Source organism: Sceloporus undulatus, chromosome 8 (assembly GCF_019175285.1).
Source record: "Sceloporus undulatus isolate JIND9_A2432 ecotype Alabama chromosome 8, SceUnd_v1.1, whole genome shotgun sequence".
NCBI lineage: Eukaryota > Metazoa > Chordata > Lepidosauria > Squamata > Phrynosomatidae > Sceloporus > Sceloporus undulatus.
The window spans coordinates 32303393-32324722 of NC_056529.1; the positions used below are offsets into that span (position 1 = coordinate 32303393).

General features: G+C 44.5%; 1 protein-coding gene across 2 annotated transcripts in view; it reads right to left on the bottom strand.

Moving 5' to 3' along the window:
* The window catches only part of CLUAP1 (clusterin associated protein 1), a 77586-nt gene extending 56256 nt beyond the window's left edge, over nt 1–21330 (bottom strand). For both annotated transcript variants that reach the window (XM_042437620.1, XM_042437618.1), the window contains exon 1: nt 21282–21330. In XM_042437620.1, coding sequence (XP_042293554.1) covers nt 21282–21312 — 31 coding nt within the window. In that variant the 5' untranslated portion in view covers nt 21313–21330. The remainder of the gene's footprint in view (nt 1–21281) is intronic.

Sequence of the window (21330 nt, forward strand, 5' to 3'; positions counted from 1 at the left end):
GGAACGCGATGCGATAAACTCCCTTGTCTAGTCCTTTCATCACAGCTGCCCTCCGCATTCTTAGTCTTCTTCTGATTCCTTGACTACAATCAGATTTATATCCTGCATTCCCCCCAAAATATGGGAGTAGGGATTATTCAGGATTGTCCCTGTCAAACTGGGACAGTTGGGGAGTATGTCACTCAGCATTCGGCAATGGATTCTGTAAATGCCTGCCATTTATCAGATCTCCAGGATTTAACTTTACTGAGTTTGGAAAGGTTACTGTTTGAGTGACAGCTCCCAGAAGTGGGGACCATGCTTGCTGAGAAATTCTGAGTACTTCGATCCAAAAAGTAACTTTTCAAAGCTCTGCCTTTTGGCCTCCAAACCGCCAGACACCCCACACTTCTAAATTAATTGCTAAGGCTTCTGGCTGTTAGGTTATAATAGATTTCTGAGTGAATCCCAGTCTCTCCTTTAACAATTTGAAAGACCTGACGGATAGAGGCGGCAAAGTGCAGCCTCATCTTGCAGCGTGATCTTTCCGAGAGAGCGAACGCTCAATTTAAAATTCCCACCTGAGCAGCGGCAGAGAAGAGGTAGCAATTGCTCTTTTTATAAGGACACCAACTCAGTACAAGCGTATCATCTTACTAAACAGAGAGGAGGTTAAAAAGAAAAAGAGCTTTCCGTATAGTGGGTTCCTATTTGATTGATTCATCTAGGGAAATTATAGTCCTGACTATCCTTCGTACAAAAATCCATCAACTGAAATGTACAATATATTTGTTGCAGGCTTTCGAAGCTCTATGGGCTTCTTCATCAGGCAAGATGTTACGAACCAAACAGGAGAAGAAGGGGGAAAAATAATTGGGGATATTAGTTGTTTCTGTCCTTAGTAAAGATGATAAATTTTAGGGACATGTAATAAAGAATATAAAGGATGAAGTGGAAGGAACCAATGCTCCACTTTAATAATAATAATAATAATAATAATAATAATAATAATAATAAGTTTATTTATATTTCCTGCTGGACAAATTCTATGTTGCACAGATGTGAGGAACAAGCAGCCCTCCTGTTTTCAAAATGGCTTTGTTATCACATTTAACATTTTCAAGAATGCACTCCTTAAAGTCTCTCTCAGTCTTTCTGAATTATGCAGGAGAACTTAAATGACCTCCTTGACGGGCTCTTCGCCATTCGGCTTATGCGGAGCTCTTCGGGGAATTCTGAAAATCTTGGCTGGCTTTTCTCGGAAGAGCCGGTGGCTGTACGAATGGCAAGGCTCTCACAATTGCTTCATTCTCATGGCAACCTAAACCAAATGACTGTCATCCGGACCTTCTCTCTGACCCAGAGGCATTACCATAGAGGTGCGAGGAGTAGCATGGCACTGGGTGACACTGTAAGTGGGGTGACACCACTGTTCCCTAAAAGTGCTCAGTGGGCAGAGAGACGCTCTCCCACTGATTTTGAGCAAGGGGAGCATCTCTTTGCTTCCTGAGCCTGGATGGATGGTGCAAGGTGGGTGCAATGCAACTCAGGTGGCAGAGAGATGCCTTCTCACTTTCTTATGGTGACTGGCAGAGAGAAGCATCTTTCAATGACCTGAGCCTGCCTGAAAGATGTGTGGGTGGGATAGGGCTCAGGGGGCACAGAGATGCCCTCCTCACACTCGCAGTCACCATCAGTAAGCAGGCTAGGAGACCTCTCTCTGCCCCCTAAGCTGAATCCCATTCATCCCCATGATTTCCAGTCAGGCTCAGAGGATGGAGAGAAGCTCTCCCACTCACTGATGGTGGCTTCAAGTGAGGATGGCATCTCTCTGCTCCTTGAGAAGCATCCTCCCCACACCTGCTAGTCAGGATGACGGAGCAAAGAGATGCTCTCGTCCCTCGCAGTCACCATTAGTGAGCAGGCCAGGAGAGCATCTCTCTGCCTCCTGAGACACACATCCCATGCACTCCCCAGGCTGAAGAAGGTGAAGAGACACTCTTCTGCTCACTGACAGTGACTGTGAGAGAGGAAAGTGTCTCTCTACCCCATGAATCTGTCTGAAAGGCACAGGGAGATGCAGCTCAAAGGGCAGGGAGACATCCTTGTCACTCGCAGTCATGGCACCCTGTGACACCAGGCATAGTGATGCCACTGGGATAACCATAGCTTGAATCGTAAGCGACGGTGCATGTGGACTAGTATATTGAAAGCGTCAGCATGGTCTAGTGTTTTGAGCGTTGGACGACCACTCTGGAAACCAGGGTTCAATTTTTCCACTCAGCCATAGAACCCAACTTGGTGATCTTGGGTAAGGTACACTCCCTCAACCCCAGAAAACCTCATTATAGGTTAGGCTTAGGGTTGCCATAAATCGGAAGTGACTTGAAGGCACACAGCAACAACAACAACAAAATATTAAATGATGATTGCTATCAAAAATGTGTAATGGGATAGTACTATACCAGGGACAGGACTATATCAGGTAAGAAAACAATGGGCAGAAAGAGGCTAAATAATCTTTCCAATTCCAGGTGAGACTCTCTAGCATCTAACTGTCAACAATGGAAGATTGAATGTGCATTCAGGCTCCATCTGCACTGTATCAATCATTCAGTTTGAGACTGCTTGAATTGCCATGGCTCAATACTATGGAATCCTGGGATTTGGAGTTTGTTGTGGCACCAGAGCTCTCTGACAGAGAAGTCTAAATATCTCACAAAACCACAAATCCCAGAATTTCATAGCACTGAGCCATGGCAGTTAAAGCAGTGTCAAACTGCATTATTGCTGCAACACAGATGCAGCTTTTGTCACAGATTTACACTGTCTTACCTAGCTTGCCTTTCAGTTGTCCGATTATAGCATTTTATGACGCACAGACACATGTGTTCTAGGTATTTACTTATCCAGATTTCACTGGATCCCATCCATAACATTAATAATTTGGTTTCCTCTTCTTCCCCTGTGAGCTTTTGCTCCTTTGAAATATTTTGGCTTTCATTTCTGCTCGATTCTTCTTTCCCTCCTGCACCGTCAGGGTTCATTTTGGCATTATATGAAAGGGTTTCTCAATGAAAGAGGATGGAGGGGGTGATGGATAGGATGAGGATCACTTTGGTCAGAGCTATTCTCCTGATGAAAGCAATTTGTGCGAGGGGCACACAAAGAAACTGATCAAAACCAACCCAATAAAACTTAGACATGTGATCCTCAACATGTTCCCTCATTGGGAGGTGTGAGTTGTGAAGACTTATACAACATTGTTGAAACACAGAACACCAGCTGGAGCCCCAGAGCATTTGCTCTTGCTTCATAATCAAAGGTGCATATTCTTTGATATTTCTGACCCTATTACAATATTTGATTTCTCCCCATTATTCAACCAAATGCACAAAAAAATGGTCCAGTGAGAAGAACAGGCTTTGCCCGGAGGGAATACCTAGGTTCTGAAAAATATGTAAGGGAGTGAAAAGTGGATGAAGAATTAAAGGATGCAAACAAGTGAAACAATATTATTGTTGTTGTTGTGACATCTTTGCTTTCTGATGGTTCCATGTGCACAAACTTTGTTGCATGCACAAAATGATTAGAAATAGTGCATAACATTACTTTCAGGCTATAAGGTCTATAGGATATATACATTAATTCTGTGAGGATGTACAGACCGGCATTTTGTGCCATCCTGTACGCGTGGGTGAGGGATGAGCATCTGCAAACTCACTGCGCCGGACGGGCACTGCCTTGGCATGCACCTTTTCCACACGGCATGCACCATGATGACGCACACCCCAAACGGCACTGAACAGAAGGGGCGTCATCACCTTTTTGGGGCTTCCTTTTGATCCCTCCAGAGCCGCAGCCTCTATCTGGGGAAAACAGGAGCAGTGTTCAGCCACTTGGGTCCCATCTGCAAATACAAGTATTCCAGAATTTGGGGCGGGGGGGGGGGGGAGGGGGAAATCTGAAATCCCAAACATTTCTGTTCCTAAGCATTTCAAATAGGGGAACCCCAACCTGTATTCTCTCTGGCTTTGCTTCGTGAACGAAGATTCAGGACTGGATGTGTCCTTCGAGCCTGTGCAATGGATTTTTCTGGTGGAGCACAGCGTGCACAGAACTGGCCTCACCCTTTAAACCAGAGGTTCGTCTGCTGAGGCCTTGACAAGCATGGACAGTGGCAGCGAGGTCCTCGGGTCGTAGGTTTGATTAGAGTTTCCTTCTCTGAGATGGTTGACCTTGCAGGGTTAGATGAGCACATCTGCCCGGGTTTGGGATTAGAGTTTTCCTTCTCCTAGGATGGTTGCCATAAGGCTAGAGAGCCCATCCTGCCCTTTGGCGCTCTTGGTCAGACCCTTTGGTTGTGACCTGTCTGGCATGGGAGGCCCTGCCGATGGCTATTATACCACCGCCAGCATAGCTCACAACATCATTAGGGTGCGCAAGCCTCTCCCCCACAACAAGGGGGCGTCAATGGAGAGGCCAACCTGTATTAATATGGTACAAACATGGCAACGGTCCCTGTGTCCGTCTGCCACATCCGATAGCTTGCAAAGCATTGCTGTCAAGTCAAACAAGAGGATTCTCTCCTCTGTCCCTGCACCACCCATTCCATGTTTTCTGTGCAGCCTCTGGCTCTCCATAATAGCATTAGATCATTTCCATCATTCTCTGATTGTATTATCACAAAGGTATGCCTCGAGCCCATTTGGAGCACAGCAATTTTTCTTGCTGACATTTATAACCTTAGTAGTTGGAGGAGTCTTCTGATCTCGCATTGTGAGCAAGTAAGCTGGCTGCTTCTGAGCTGGCTTTACCTTCTCTCTGATCAGAAGAGCACATTGTGTTGGCTACCATATCTGTATTCCCAGAAAAGCCCAGGTTCCATTCATTCACTTATTCATTCTTTTTTTGTTATTGTTAAAACTGAAGAGCAGGATCGCTGGCTCAACCCAAGCTCTGCCTCAAGGAAGGGGAGCCTTTGGGTTTCCAGATGTTTTGGACCACAAGATTACCTGCCTGGCATTTTAATGCATATTTAATTACGGTACGACTTTTGTATCTGTGGGAGCGGTACCTACGGTTTTACTTACCTACATCTGAAAAAACACATTATCTCTAAGCATGTTTGAGGCCCTCCAGAGCAATTCTATGGTATGCTTCTGGTGGAAGTTGACCATAGAGTCACACTGGAGGACATAGAAATGCCTAGTGAGGTCTTCTCCTTAGGAATCTGTAGGCCCTCCAGTGCAACTCTATGGCCAACGTCCACCAAAAGTCATTTATTCCAATAGGTTTTGCTATTATCCATGGTTTTACATTTTCATGGTAATATGACCGTAATTTCATCATAATATCATACTTTAAAATCAGCATACAAACCCAGTAGCAGTAGTGGAACAGTGAACCCCTCTAGGTTTTAGTTTGAACCTTAAAGGGGTGATTCAAGGTGCTGAAACCCATCCTTACAACAAGTTTAACAGGTTCGACAGCCCCTTGAATCTTAAAAACTAATTTGCTTCCCCATTGACTCTGGAAGCACCAGTAACCACTGTACAAACTGAACCTCAACTATCCTTTGACATTTGCAACCATGCTTTGCATCTGAATACTTCAATCAAAAATGCAGATATTTGAGCAGTGGTTCCCAAACTTTGGTTTTCCAGCTGTTTTGGACTTCAGCTCCCAGAAGCCCCAGCCAGCTTGGCCAACAGTCAAGAACTCTGGGAACTGAAGCGAAAAACATTGGGAAGACCAGCATTGGTGAATCACTATATTAGTGGAACACACATAAAAAGTGACATGTATTCGTGGGGGGAAAACGGTCAAGTTTGCATCAGATTAGGAACATTGCTTGCAAAATTTCAGAGGTGTGTGCCAAAAATGCATACAACCTTTTTAACGCAAACAGATTTCAAAGTTTGGGACGAATGAAACTGAAGATGAAAGTTTCAGACAAACTGAATTTAAATATTAATAATATAATAATAAATAGTTTATTTGCATTTTCCCGCCTCTCCCAGATGGATGGAGGCGGGATTGCAATCCAATAAAATACATACAAAGCACATCAATAAAATACAGTGCAATAATCACATTAAAAACTTACACTATCATCAAATAACAATAATACAATTATGCAATAGACAAAAAGGTGGAATGGTATCTTTTACACAAGGTCAGCTTGCCGGAAGAGATATTAGAAAGGGAGGATACATGAAGACTGACAGTGTTATCTGTCCCTAGGTTGGGCACCTTGTAATATTTTGCTCTGCCTCTAACCTTCCTGATAAAGACGTGGAGCAATAAATAATACTGCATACAGCAGCTGCTCTACTGACTCATGGAACAAGCATTCCCTGGGGATCTTGCAAAAGAGACCGTAGAACACCGGTCCCTTAAAAGAATAGCTGTTTGTGTTGCTTACATATCTGCATTTCGGAGTCTGTGTGTCTTTTCTGGTGACCCAGTGCACCTCTACAGGGAACAACATTGGCGAGGAGCTAAGCCTTCTGGGGCTTTCAATGGAAGAGTTCAACATAAATGGCTTTCGGCTTTGGAAATCTTTGGAAGCAACAAAGAGAGACCTGTGTCTTCTGAAGCAGTAAAGTGGCTCATCATAACATTTCTAAATTTTCCAGCAGGACACCGAATATCTTCCCGGTGGCTGCTGCTGTTGTGCATTGGCTGCTGCTGTTAAGACCACCAATATTTTGTTCGCTGCTTTTTTTGCTGTGTGCCTCCAGGTCACAGCCGCTGCCCTGTGGTTTTTTGCTCTTTGCGTGTGTTTATGTTGTGTTGCAAACTTGAAGGACATTTTTCATTCTCAATTTCATTATAAATAGCCCGTGAGTATTTGGAGATGAGATGGAGTATGTCTCCCTTTGTGCGCGTGCCTTCAAGTCACCATGAATTTCATAGGGTTTTCTTAGGCAATGAATGCTCAGAGGTAGTTTTGCCAGTTCCTTCTTCTGGAATCTAGCCCACAGCAGCTGGTAATCTCAGATCCAAGTACTAACCAGGGCTGATCCTGGCTTAGCTCCCAAGATCAGATGGGATCCAATGCCTTTGGTATATTTAAGCAGAGTGAGGTGAGATCTAAATGTGTCAAAATGAACATCATGCCAAAATAATATAGAATATTACTACATCCCATACCAGGAGTTGGAACCACTTGGACCTTCAGGTGATAATGGACAATAATTCCCAACAGCCCTAGTCAGCGCTGCCAATGGAGAAGAATGCTGGGAGATGCAGTTCATGAACATTTGGAGGCCTGCAAGATTCCTGGCATACACAATTTCCCAAGCTACTTATGATTAGCCTTTTGGAAGATGAAATAGCATTCCTTTCATGCTTCCTTTCTGCTTCCCATCCAAAATCTTTTACATCTTCATGACAGGGAGTAAATAATTCAATAGGGCATACAGAACCAGATCTAAACACTGTGATGAGCTGCCGACTTTCTCTTAGCATTTGGAAACATTACTGGAAAACTAACATGTTGGCACTAACATTAACGCCTTCTTGTTGAGGGCTTGAGTCCAACCTTGCATTGTTTAGTAATGAGTTGCTTTAGTTACTTGGAAGGGGGATGGCTGCCTCTTGCCATATATACAAGATGCATATAACATTTTAACTTTTAAATAAGGATCCTTCTCTTGATGCAACTCTCTTGCATCCTGGAACATCTCCTCCGACACAAAGCAGGATTCTCATTCTGGGAAGTGCTGAGTTGTGTTCAAGGTACTGTTGCAGGAGGTAATAGGCCCTGCATTGGTCTATGGCACCAGAACTTTGTTTAAAACTTAAAAGATGGTGGGAGACATATCTACTGACCGCACAGAATTCAAGAAGAAGGGCAAAACTCTCTGTCCGCCAATGAGTAATATGTAACATGTCCCAACATTGGCATATGTTTTTGCAAAAGCAATAGTGTCACCCACCCCATTCCCCACACAAGTAATTTGAAACAGTTGGTATCTCAGTTAACAAAGTAGGTGTATTTGATAGGAACACAATAATAATAATGCTTTCTTGCTTCTGTACTTTGCTTTGCAAAAGAATCAATAGTTGCAGAAGGCCCATAGATTGAGCCTACAGAGTAAAGTGCAAATGGGCTGTGCTGGCCCCCACTCTTTCTTTCTGTGTGTGGCCGTAGCAAACACACTCACATAATCACCCCCTCCTTCCTCTGGAGGGCTCTGAATACAATGGCCTGTGTTTAGCAAGTGGCCTTGGAAGAGAACAGGATCAGTCTAGCTAAGTATCTCTTTTGCAGTAGCCAGCTATCTCTACATTCCAGGCTCCAAGCAGATGTAATGCCAAGAAGAAAATACAGGACCATTGAGTGAACAGTGAACGCAACCAATCGCTTGTTGCCCTCTGCGAAGGGTTAAAGAGTGACATAAGCCATCAGTGCGCAGCCTTGGTGACACCTACTTTGGTGGGCTGCTGCCCTGCGCAGACATAACGTTTTTTATTCTAGCCAATTCGGTCCCTTGATTCTCTTGTCCCCTTGCAGCCATGGCCTTCTGGTCTGAGTTTTGTGGTCACCGATACATATTCATGGAATTACTTCTATAATTTTGCCAGAAGTAACAGGGAAAGAATAGGGACAGATTCCTGAACCACAAGAAGAGCAGCTCAGGTTTCAGAAGACTTTTCATTCAGGATTATACATAGGTATGAAATAAAACAAGCTGGGCAGGTAGCTCTTGTATAAGTAAACGAAAATATATTGACTATTCTATAGACGCCTTGGTTTTGTGAGATATTTAGCCTTCTCTGCCAGAGTGCTCCAGTGGCACAGTAGCCTACAAATCCTAGGATTCCAGAACATTAAGCCATGGCAGTTAAAGCGGCATCACGTTCCATTATATCTGCAGTGCAGATTTGACCTTTGTTAAGTGAAAAATGCTAGGCAAGAGGTCAATGTTGGCTGCTGGTAGCTGGGGCAGGATCCTCATTTCGAACTAGATCCAGATCATGGGTTACCGGGACTTATTTTTTATACGTTTTGGAGCTACATCTCCTAGGATCTCTCAGTCTGCCAGAAAATAGCAGAGTAAAGCACAGCGCAGTGTCAGCTCACAACTCCGAGGTGCAAAAACCTGCTCTCTTGGAAGTGCCCTTTATTTTTTTGCTCTCGTTGCTGGCATTAACAGACCCAGTTGGCCACACCGCAGGAGCCATCACTTAATCTCCCTCTATCTTGAAATTCATTTCTACGTAGCACAAAATCACCCATGGGCTGAGCTTAGCTAATTGAATTCAGGCATGCTGAGAGAGCCATCCAGGAGAGACGCATTTGGAAATGCAAAATCCTGGTTGTCCAAACCGCCTGAGCAAAGAAAGGGCTGACCTCTTGCAAAGGGCAAGCCACCTCCGTTAAGGTTATGTGCACAGATGCCCTACAGAGAGCAAAATGGATTGTTTGGCTGAACGTCCTGTCAAGGCAAATGTGCCCAAGAGCAGTGGCAATTGTTGCCCGAGACAACGCAAATGCACACAGGTCAATTCTCTTACAGCAAATCGGCTTGGCATTCATTTCACATTTCAGTAAAGCTGGGCCACGCTATTTCAGCCATGCATCTTCCCCATGCATTTTTCAAGGTGGAGCAAAAACACAAGCTTGGTCACAACATTCCTCACTACTCTTGGTCCAATAACATAAAGCAGTGATTCCCTAAACTCTGGTTCTCCAAGTGTTTTGGACTTCAGCTCCCAGAATCCCCAGACCTCTTGGCCAGTAGTCCAAAACACATAGAAGGCCACAGTTTGGGAATCATTGATATAAAGCAAGGGTGGGCAACATTCGGTTAAGATGCTATAGAGGGATATCTGTGTAGGCGGAGGTCATTCCTCCTCAGCTATGCTGGATCTATGGGACAAAGGGTTGTAAATTTCAGGAAATTAAATTTGAAGTCCATTAGCAACACAAAAATAAACCTCTGTCTTTGTCCTGTGTGAGGCTACCAACCCCTTCTTTGGTAGGTAAAACACATTGCCAAGGAGGAACAATGGCCTCTGTCCGTCTCTATACATGGATAGCCCCCTGATATTCCTTCACCGAGAAAAACTATAACAACATCTTGACAAAACATCATTGTTTTTCTTTCTTTCTTCTGTTTGATTTTTAACACCTTCACCTGATGAAGAAGCCACTGGAGCTCTGAAAGTTGGCAACATGGACTTTGGGCATGTTGGTCAGCTAATAAAGGTAACAGATCATGTCCCGCAGAGAGAGAGAGAGAAAAGGCCTGTAGGTCCTCCAGCATGATTCTATGATCAACATCTGGCAGATGTCGACCACAGAGTTGCACTGGAGGACCTAGAGATTCCTAGAGAGGTGTTCTTTTAGGAAAAAAGAATAGAGTTTTACAGTTTGTGGTTTTTCCACATTTCACATTTTCCAAACTCCAGCGAATGTGGAGAGACCACTGTAGGCTTTCTCTCCTCCCATTGCAGACTTTGTTTTTATATTTATGGTGACGTGTAATTAATCTTTCAGTAGAGGAAGGAGATGGTCCGTATTAAGTCACCTCCAGAAGTAACTGTTCTTCTCCAACCGTTAAATCAATATTTTGGAGCGGAGAGGGAAGGGACGTGCCCTCGCAGAGGATGTGCCAAGGCTTGGCACACTGGTGGCTATGGATACTACCTTCGCTCATCAATCTAGGAGTGGTGGCATAAGAGAGAGAAATGCAACATAGCTGTTCTTGATTAAATGTTCCAATTCAATAATCGCCTAATAAGCCCAGGATGTTCATCTATCAATGCCTCACAGGGGAGCAGTCGCACAGATAACCGATTGCATCTGACCTTTCGTGCAGAACGCTAAGCGGAACCGAACGCTGTGGTCGAAGAAACCAGGGAGTGATGCTCGAAGACAATGACAACAGTGACAACCACCACAATAGCAAAGGATCGGGATTAACACCTCCTTCCGCTACGATTTGGAGCCCTGCCTTGCTTAATATTCCCTACCTCACGTGGAAAGGTATTGACCAAGACTGTGTGCTTCAGAACAGTTATGACAGGATAAAGACAACTAAAGACACATCTGTCCCGCAGGCTTGCCATCTCCAGGCAGAAGTGGGTTAACTTTTCAAGATGGGCTCTTCTGGGAGCAGAAATACCCTGCATTTACTCTCCTAAAACCAGTGTGGTTTGTAGGATTGCCCAGCTTGCATGCACAGGCTGCCCCAGCCCCAGTGCGCCTCCAGATATGTCAGATTAGAACCTGAATTTCCCTCCACATATAATTTAAGGACGATGGGTATGGCAGTCTATCATATTTAGAGGCCAGAGGAGACAGCTTTCTCCACTCCTTGGTTTAGAAATTAATGTTTCACAAAATAGACTTGAAGGAAGCATTGGTAAGTCCCTACAATCTCACCTATTTGCTTGACCTCCTGCTACTGAGCAAATATGATGGATGATGCAATTTCACTTTCTGTCAGTGCTGCTAATATAAAATATAGGCTGTTATTGTTTTGTTTAAGGGAGTCTTCTTTCTTTCCTTGGTGTGATCCTTAGTTCCTCCCCCCCCCCCCCCCCAAAGCTATTTTGCCTTCTGTTTCCTCAGTCTTGGAGAAACAAAATGGCATTTGAATCCCTTCTTCCTCCAAAGAGTGCAAGACACTGTATGCTTTTCTCCAGTCCCTTGCATTTTTAAACTCACAACAACTCTGAGAAGTAGGCCAGTTTAAGGGTCAGTGACTGGCACAAGGTCAATCGGTGAGTTTTGTAGTTGGGGCTGTGTCTAAACTGCAGAATTAATGCAGTGTGACACCGCTTTACTTGCCATGGCTCAATGCCATGGGATGTGCAGTTCTGAGTGATAGTTAGCCTTCTCTAACAGAGAGGTCTAATGCCACAACAAACTACAAATCCAGCATTCCATTGCATTGAGCCATGGCAGTTAAAGCCATGACAGCAAGCATGGCATAGTGGTTTGTATGTTGGACTACGACTCTGGAGACCAAGGTTCGATTCTTAACTCAGCCATGAAACCCTATGGGTGACCTTTGGCAAGTCACATGCTCTCAACCTCAGGGGAAGGCAATGGCAAACCTCCCCTGAACAAATCTTGCCAAGGAAACGACCTTAGGTTTGCCATCAGTTGGAAACGCCTTGAAGGCACACCACACAGAAAGAGTTAAAGCAGTGTCTCAAACTGTGTTAATTCTGGAGTATAGGTGCGGTGGGGATGCTTGAGCAGGAATTGGAACTGGAGTCTTCCCAGTTTGAGTCCACCACCCCAATCTAGCAGTTGCCAAAGTACTTTCCTATAGGTGTCCCCTGGGTTGCAACTCTCACAATTTCCGGACAGCCTCTAGCCAATGGTGAGGAATCATAGGAGACATCTGGAGAGCTCATGTTTCCCGTCTTTGCTCTAACTGTTACACCACATTGTGGTTGCTACACCATTGGTGTCCTGGTATAGAAGACCCTCATACATAAAGGGACCCTGAACTGAGGTACTCCTTTATCAAGGAAGACACAGCCCTGAGTTTGCAAGGCCTGAACAGGGCTGTTGGTGACCGCAGCTCATGGTAGTCTCCCATTCATAAGATCACCATAAGTTGAGACATACATGTGAACAGGCGCTCAGTGTCCCAGAAGAGGACAGATGTTAGGTTAGAATAGTTCAGGCAGTTCCCAAGGTATTCTGCATACACTGTATTATACTGTATATAATAATGTACGGCCCTTATCACAATTCGCCCCTTACACCAGAGATCATTCATCAGAAGGAGGTAGAAACATCTGTTCTTAAGATGTCAGCCATCTAACTAACTAACTAACTAACTAGGAGTACATAAACTGAACACTCAGCCTGGGTGAGCAAGAGGCAGAGCTTGGGAAATCAACGCTTGTGTTCAGCGGAGTTCAAATCCAAGCCTAGATTTAGGACTGCCGCCTAAATAATGTACTAACAAAATTATCCGCAGCAATTCCCCCTGCAATTGCTTTTTAAAATCGCGGTGTTACATTTGCAGTAGCTTGATATTCGCTTGCATTCCTTGAGGAAATAAAACATTTCTGGAGCTGCGCCTTTCTAAACTTTTATCAAATTTGCCCATTTTAATCACGACGGCGGCGCATTTCAGGCTGATGAAAATTGCATTTGTTTTCGCCAGCAGTTCTGGGCCATTAGCATCCAAGCAGAGATTAAGAAGTTAAATATTTAAATCCTCTCGATCGCCTCGGCCAATTTCCGTCGCATATGGTAATGGTGCAGCTACTGTACAAGCAATTGTACGTCTTCCTAAGCCATTGCAGACTGCAATAATAATAATGATAATAATAACAATAGGCTAAACATAGCTAAAAATTCACAGCATACAAAAAATAAAATGATCAAATGGAAACCAGTTAAGCACATAGAGAATTAAAAAGAAAACAGCAAAGAGGCAATTCAGCACATTACGGTTGGTTCTCCACATTTGTGGCTTTGGCTTTTGCGGATTTGATTATTTGCAGTTTTATAGGGTTTCTTTGTGGGGTTTTCAGGCTATGAGGCCATGTTCTTTATTCCTGACGTTTCGACAGCATCTGTGGCTGGCATCTTCAGTTCTTCGGTTCCCTGAAGATGGCAGCCACAGATGCTGGCGAAACGTCAGGAATAAACTCTCTAGAACATGGCAACATAGCCTGAAAAACCCACAAAAAACTATGGCTGCGGACTATGAAAGCCTTTGACTCCACATTTACAGTTTTGATTAATATGTTCTCTCTAGGTCCTTCGGTGCAACTCTGATGGATGTTGACCACAGAGTTGTGCTGGAGAACCTAGAAATTCCTAGATGAAATACTTCTCTGGGCATTTGTAGGCCCTCCAGCATGATTCTATGGTCTATTTCTGGCAGATGTTGACCACAGAGTCACATTGGAGGACCTAAAAGAGTCCTAGAGAGTTGTTCTATTAGGTATAAAGAATAGTGTTTTTTTATTTCATTGGGGTCCTTCAACCCTAACCCCAGCGAATGTGGAGGGACCACTTTATTCAATACTGTTCCCCCCAAGCAATCAGTTTGCAAAGGCCTGCTGAAACAAAAAGGATGTCACCTGCCTGTGTAAAAATAGCCAGGAGGATGCCAGTCTAACGTCTGGGGGAAGTGAGTTCCAGAGCCTGGGGTCAGCCACCGACAAGACCATGCCCTGTGTTGCCACCAGATGTACATGTGAGGGTGATGGGACAGAGAGAAATTCCTTCCCCAAAGATCTCAAAACCCAGCCAGCCTCACCTGGGAGAATCCAGTCCTTCAGAGAACCTAGACTTGAACCATATAGGGCTCTTTAGGGCATCTACTGGGTGACCTCGGGCAAGTCATGCTCTCTCAGCCTCACAGAGTGGCTATAACATACTGAACAAATATTGCCAAGAAAACCCTGTGATATGTTCCCCTTAGGGTCACCATAAGTCAGAAACAACTTGAAGGCACACGATAACAGCACTTTGAATTGTGCCCAGTAGTGGACTGGCAGCCAGTGAATCTGTTGTAACAAGTGAGTTCAATTTTGGAGACTTAGATCCATAACGCCCTTGTCCGTCGCTTTGCAGTCTGCATTTGCCATTGCACAATTGGTGTATCTGACCAATGTTGTGAGTTGTCCGTCACCTTTTAGTATAAGGGCAGCATGGCCCAACCATCATCTAAGTCTGCAGACTATGATGTATGATACACCATCCTGATGGTAACATAGAAGAAGACTGCTGAGGATCCCGTGGATGGCCAAAAAGACAAATACATGGATCCTGGAACAGATCAAGCCAGCAATCTCCCTGGAAGCCAAGATGATAGAGTTGAGGTTGTAATCCATCCATCCATCCATCCATCCATCCATCCATCCATCCATCTCAAATTTCTAGCCTCCTAGGTGTTGTTACAGGGCAGAGGAATGGGGTAGGAATGGATGACCTCTAGGGGCCCTTAAATGTCTAGCCTCCTAAGTTTTTGTTGCAGGGCAGTGGAATGGGGTTGGAATGGATTATCTCTAGGGGTACCCTAAATGTCTAGCCTCCTAGGTGTCGTTACAGGGCAGAAGAATGGGGTAGGAAGGGATGACCTCTAGGGCCCCCTTAAATGTCTAGCCTCCTAGGTGTTGTTGCAGGGCAGAGGAATGGGGTTGGAATGGATGACCTCCTAGGTGTTGTTGCAGGGCAGAGGAATGGTGTAGGAATGGATGACCCCTGGGGGTTTCTTACTGTTCATGCAAGACAGAGCCACCCTCCTCCCGGGGGGAAAGGGAGGAAGACCACCGGAAGGGAATGGGGTCAAAAAGCAGCCCAGCATCATGGGAACTTTGCAATCAGTAACTTTAGCGTTATGTCGCGCTGCTGCCTACTACACCAAACCATTTCGCAACACATTTCGCAAGATAACGGGAGACCATGGCCTGGCTTCCACTTTTACCCACAATGCCCAAAAGGGGGAGGAATGACGCTTAAACTATGGGAGCATTGCGCAACGGGCTCCCATAGAAATGAATGGCGTCTGGAAGAACATCGTGCTTTCGCGTTATTGCGCAACGTTCGTGACGCTAACATTGCGGGATAGGCGGGGGAAATCAACAAAAACCCGCGTCTGATAAACCTCTTGGTCACATCATGTGAAGGCAGGATTCACTGGAAAAGACGCTAATGCTAGGAAAGCTATTATATATAGAAAGAGAGGAAGACCTCATGCTAGATGGGTTGAGATCAACTCGAAGGTGGTTAACAACAAAAACAACGAACCCTGATGTAGGATCTCTACCAATGACTCCAGAAATATGGAGTTTGTTCCTTAAGCCCAGATCCTTGGAGGCTATTTGAAAGAGAGATTACTATTCACAATAGGTCACCCTTTAGAGGCAGACTTTATGGACAGGTGAGCATTTTGTACGGTTCATTTTTTAAACCGACGTTCAGTTCCTTCCTCACCTCCCTCACAAAGAGGATGGAAAGAATTTGAGATTTTTAAAAGTATGCACTTGAGAGAACATGAAACTGACACAGTCGTCCATCGAGGCGGTAGGCTTTTTGAGTGCTTACAGCTGGCTGTGAATCTCTGGGTATTCAATCACTTTTGCGGCTGAATTAGGGCTGCCATCCATTTTACTCCTGACAGTTTCATCATCTTTATTAGCTAAATAGCAGGAACGGTCCTCTTCTTACTATCAGTTGTTGCACCTATTTGATCGGTGAAAATGGGTGAGAATTTCACGTGGTTTATTTTTGTTAAGAACAGATTGAAACTTGCATGCTTCTCCATGAATGGGATGGAAAGAGCTAGAGCTCTTTCCATCCCGTTCATGGAGAAGCATCCAAATTCCCCATACTGAAAATAATCCTGTCCTTACAACAGGCCTTTTTAATTCTCCAAGATATAAAGAGTTGTTGGCCATACAGGATTCCATGCCATATCCATGCTTGCTCTTTCAATGTCCCCAAAAAGAGTTATTGAACAACAAGATTGGTATTAAAAAATGGCAGCTAGTACTAAACCATCAAACCAGGGAAAGCTATAGCAAACCTCCTCTGCAACAAATCTTGCCAAGGAAACCCTAGGACAGGTTTGCCTTAGAGTAGCCACAACTCAGCAATGACTTGAAGCCACACAACAACAACAGCAATCAAAGTGCTACAACGCTTTAGCAATATTACACTAGTTAACCATTAGGATCGTTTTGTTTTAGAAATAGGTGGCAAAAGAGACTTTAGCCAATGAGGTGCAGAGCTGGGAGTTTACCATCCCTTGTAAATTTAGGGCCAGCTCATAAGGATTGGAGTAGTTAATTACTCAAGGTGAATGGGAACAAGGAAAGAACTAACTACAGTTGGCCCTCGGTGTACCATGGCTTCTTTATCCATGGATTCAACCATGCATGGCTTGAAAATATTTTAAACACATATAGATTCCCAAAAACCAAACCTTGATTTTGCTGTTTTATATAAGGGACACCAGTTTACTACGCCATTGTATTGCATGGGACCTGAGCATCCATGGATTTGGATATCCGCAGGGGTCCTGGAACTGAACCCCAGAGAGTCAAGAGAGAGGTGTGTTTTTTAACTAGTGCTACTTACCTGAGCATTTATCCACCTAGGAAAAATAGATACGGACTGCTTCCTGAAAGGTGACTCATGAGCCTCTTTTCTCAAATAATTCCCGTAACCTGTTTTAATTGGTTGGTAGCTGGAGGCTGAAAATGTAGCTAAGGAAAGAGAGGTTCCTTCATCGCATCTTCCTTCAAAATCCTTCTCAAAGCCTGCTTCTTTTCTGATGGTTTTGGCCTAACGCCTGCACTTCAAGGGCTAAACTACGCTTGGCCTCATCAAACCCAAAGTTTGACACTCAGGCTGTATCTGCACTGCAGAAATAATGCCGTTTGATGCCACTTTAACTGCCACGGCTCAATGTTATGGAGTTCTGGGCTTGTTAGATGGCCCTCGTAGCCACTTCCAATGCATGCTGTTGTTGTTCTTGTGTGCCTTCAATTCATTTCGGACTTATGTCAGCCCTAAGGTGACCCTAGCATGAAGTTTTCTTGGCACGTTTTGTCAGAGGAGAGTCTGTCATTGCCATTCTCTGAGGCTGAGAGAGTGTGACTTGCTCAAGATCACCCATGATTCGAATCCTGGTCTCCAGAGTCATAACCCAACACTCAAACCACTGCACCACATTGACTCTCTAATCCTAGGATTCAATAATTTCTACCTAAATGCCATCAACGTGGCTTCCAGTCCTTTCCATTGGTTTATCTCCATGTTTGTTCTTCGATTCAGAAGAAGTAGGTCTAAAAAGCATCGTATCAGGAGCCAGTTCCAAAGTGGCTTATTCTCTAGCTCCTTCCTCCCACTTTATCTCTCTCTTTGCTCAAGGCATGCGGTACTTTGATGCCTGAGATGAAACGTTTTCTTCATGTCTGCGCAGTCAATAGATATTGACCAAAGCTATTGAGATGCCTCCAAGCATGAAGAGATCTTCTTTCTCCCATTCAACACCCGAGTCCCGTCACTTGCTTATTGTCTCTGCGTACATCATCATCAGCTCTCAGGTTCTGCGTCCAAAACAACAATAACAACAGGGGACGGCAAACCAAACTGCTGATGTGAAAAATGAAGCAGTTGAAACGTGCGGCTGAACGGATCTCACTCTGCAGGAGAGGAACGAAATTATATCTGAGTTTCCAACACCGATTAATAGGGTGAGAGGCACAAGAATTGGATTTAAGGCAGAGTTCCCCTGTTTTTTCTTGTAATACAGGGACAGTGAATGTGAGGCCCTCCAGATTGTTGTTGGACTGCAGTTCCCATCTGCCTTCATGATGGGCTATGCTGGGTGGGGCTGATGGAACTGCAGTTCAGCAACAGCCAAAGGACTGCATCTTCCCAAACCTTCACAAAAGTAAGAACAATGAGGCAGAAGAAGCTAGAAGGAGAACATTCAATGTGACACGCTTGAGGTTCTCCATCACACCAACCTGTTACAGGCATGGCCCTATCTCTTGCTCCTCAGTAGGAGAGAGGACCCCCCAAGTCTATCATCTGTCACTGTCCACTAATACACTCTGTGACTCACTAAGGTGGGATACAGATGGTCAGAAAGGCATGGCAAGGCACTGCCCCTTTTTGCCCTGGATGGAGGCCACAGCTGCAGTCTCCGTGAGGCCTAAAAACAACTCGCTCCTGGTAGGTTATTTTTAGGTTGTGAGCAAGGCGCCATTGGCACCCTCGTGCACAACGATGACATGTGGCACGGCACTGTTTGAGCATCATCATTGTGTGCCCCATATGGATGGGTGCGTGCAATCATGTCATGCCAATAGTAGGGCTGGGCGTGTGCGGACACCCAGCCCTACAGAACCTTAAATTTGGCCCTAGGCCGGTGCAAAGCACCAGTCTGTACTGGGCCTAACTTAGCAAATAAAGCGCACAACAAGAAAGTGCTGTTTTAAACGTTGAAACGTAGTTTGGATGCAGCTACCATGACTCTTGTACAGGGTCACACTTCTCCTAAAAGACAATGTTCGTAGTCTGGGGTGCTCCTAGGTCTGTTGCTCCAGATGTCAGCCCAGATAGATGCAACGGCCAGGAGTGCCTGTTACCAGCTTCAGTTAATACGCCAACTACACCCCTTCCTAGAACCTGAGGATCTAAAAACTATGGTACATGTGCTGGTGACCTCACAACTCGACTTCTGCAATGTGCTCTACGTAGGGCTATCCTTACACCTAGTCTGGAAACTTCAATGAATTCAAAATATGGCTGCCAGGGTGGTCACTGGAAGATCTAGAGATGACCATATTACACCTATATTAAAGTCTCTTCACTGGCTGCTTATTATTGTCCAGACGCAGTACAAGGTGTTGGTTATAACCTTTAAAGCCCTTCATGGCTTGGGTCTAGCTTACTTATGGGAATGGCCTTCTCCCATATAACCCGCCTCGCACATTGAGGCTCTCTAATAAAACCCACTGCAACCATCTAAAACTAGGTTGGCTGCAGTTACACAGAGGACCTTTTCTACTCCTGCTCCCAAATTATGGAATAACTTGCCAGAGGAGATCCAATGTATCAGTAGCCTGGATTGCTTTTAAAAGGCAATGAAGACTTATCTCTTCGGGGCACAATAAATGACAGTTTCCAGAATTCCCTAGCACTGAGCCAGGGCAGTTAAAGCGGCCTCAAACTGAATTATTTCTGCGGTGTATTATGGACTTTAGTTTTTCTGCCTTCCTAGACCGTTTTGATTCTTTTGCATCTAAAACCAGGCATAAAGTTAGCGCTGAATTTCTCAGCGTGTGCATGAGTTACTTGCTTCCGTACACGAAACTCCAAGAAGAATGGCAGATGTGTCACCATCTTTTTGGAAACTTTTCTGTGTCTTACTGTGCCCAACAAATTGCTTGGACCCCGGGCGTTCTGACTTTAGCATCATTAAACACCAAATTCAGAATAACGCACGCTACAGTATTTCTGATTTCTATCTATGGGTGAGAAAGCTGGGCAGGGAAGAAAGCTGATGGGAAGAGAATTAACTCACTTGAAACGTGACGCTGAAGAAGAATTGTACAGACACCACGAGACAAAAAAAACAAACGAATGGGTCTCAAAGCAAATCACACCTGAATTCTCGTTTGAAGTGAAGCTGGCTCAAGTGGAGCTGCCATCATCTGGATATGTCATGAGATGATGTGACTCACTAGAAAAGATGATAATAGTGGGGAAAGTAGTAGTGGTACTTGTTCAATCTGTATGTGGAAAACATAATAGGATTAGATTTAGAAGGAGGAGGAGTGAGAATAGGACGAAGGAACGTCATCATCAACAATCGTAAAATATATGGATGACATATATAACAGATTTGGAACTCAGAGGTCCAAAACACACTGCAGGAATAATCCAGTTTGAGGCCACTTTAATTGCCCTGGACAAGTACTAGGGAATTCTGGGAACTGTAGATTTGTGAGACGTTGAGCCTTCTCTTGTCAGAGAGCTCTGGTGCCACAATAAACTACAGTTCCCAGCGTTCCTCAGCACTGAGACAGGGCAGTTAAAGCACTCTCAAACTGGACTATTTCTGCAGTGCGTTCTGGACCATAGTAAGGAAGATCAAGGAAGAAAATGCAAAGATGAGTTTAAAAAGATTAACATGTAAATCACTCCTCCCAAATTAAAGTCACACAGTATATATGTACCCAACTCTCTTCCATGCCAGCATTCTCTGAAGATGCCAGTCACAGATGCCGGTGAAACGTCAGGAATAAACTCTTCTAGAACATGGCCACATAGTCCAAAAATCCCACCAAAAACCTAAAGATAGGTTTGTCATTGAACATAAAGAAAAAAAAATAATGACCTTGGAGGATCTACGAACATGAAATAGATCCTCCATGTCTTGTAAGCTGCCTTGGTTCCCTTTCTGGGAGAATGGCAGTATAGAAATTAAGTAAGTAAGTAAATAAATAGATAGAATCATAGAGTTGGAAGAGACCGCAAGGGCCATCCAGTCCAACCCCCTGCCATGCAGGAAATCCAAATCAAAGCATCCCCAACAGATGGCCATCCAGCCTCTGCTTAAAGACCTCCAAGGAAGGAGACTCCACTACACTCCGAAGAAGGAGTGTGTTCCACTGTCGAACAGCCCTTACTGTCAGGAAGTTCTTCCTAATGTTGAGGTGGAATCTCTTTTCCTGTAGCTTGCATCCATTGTTCTGGGTCCTGTTCTCTGGAGCAGCAGAAAACAAGCTTGCTCCCTCTTCAACATGACATCCCTTCAAATATTTAAACAGGGCTATCATATCACCTCTTAACCTTCTCTTCTCCAGGCTAAACATCCCCAGCTCCCTGAGTCG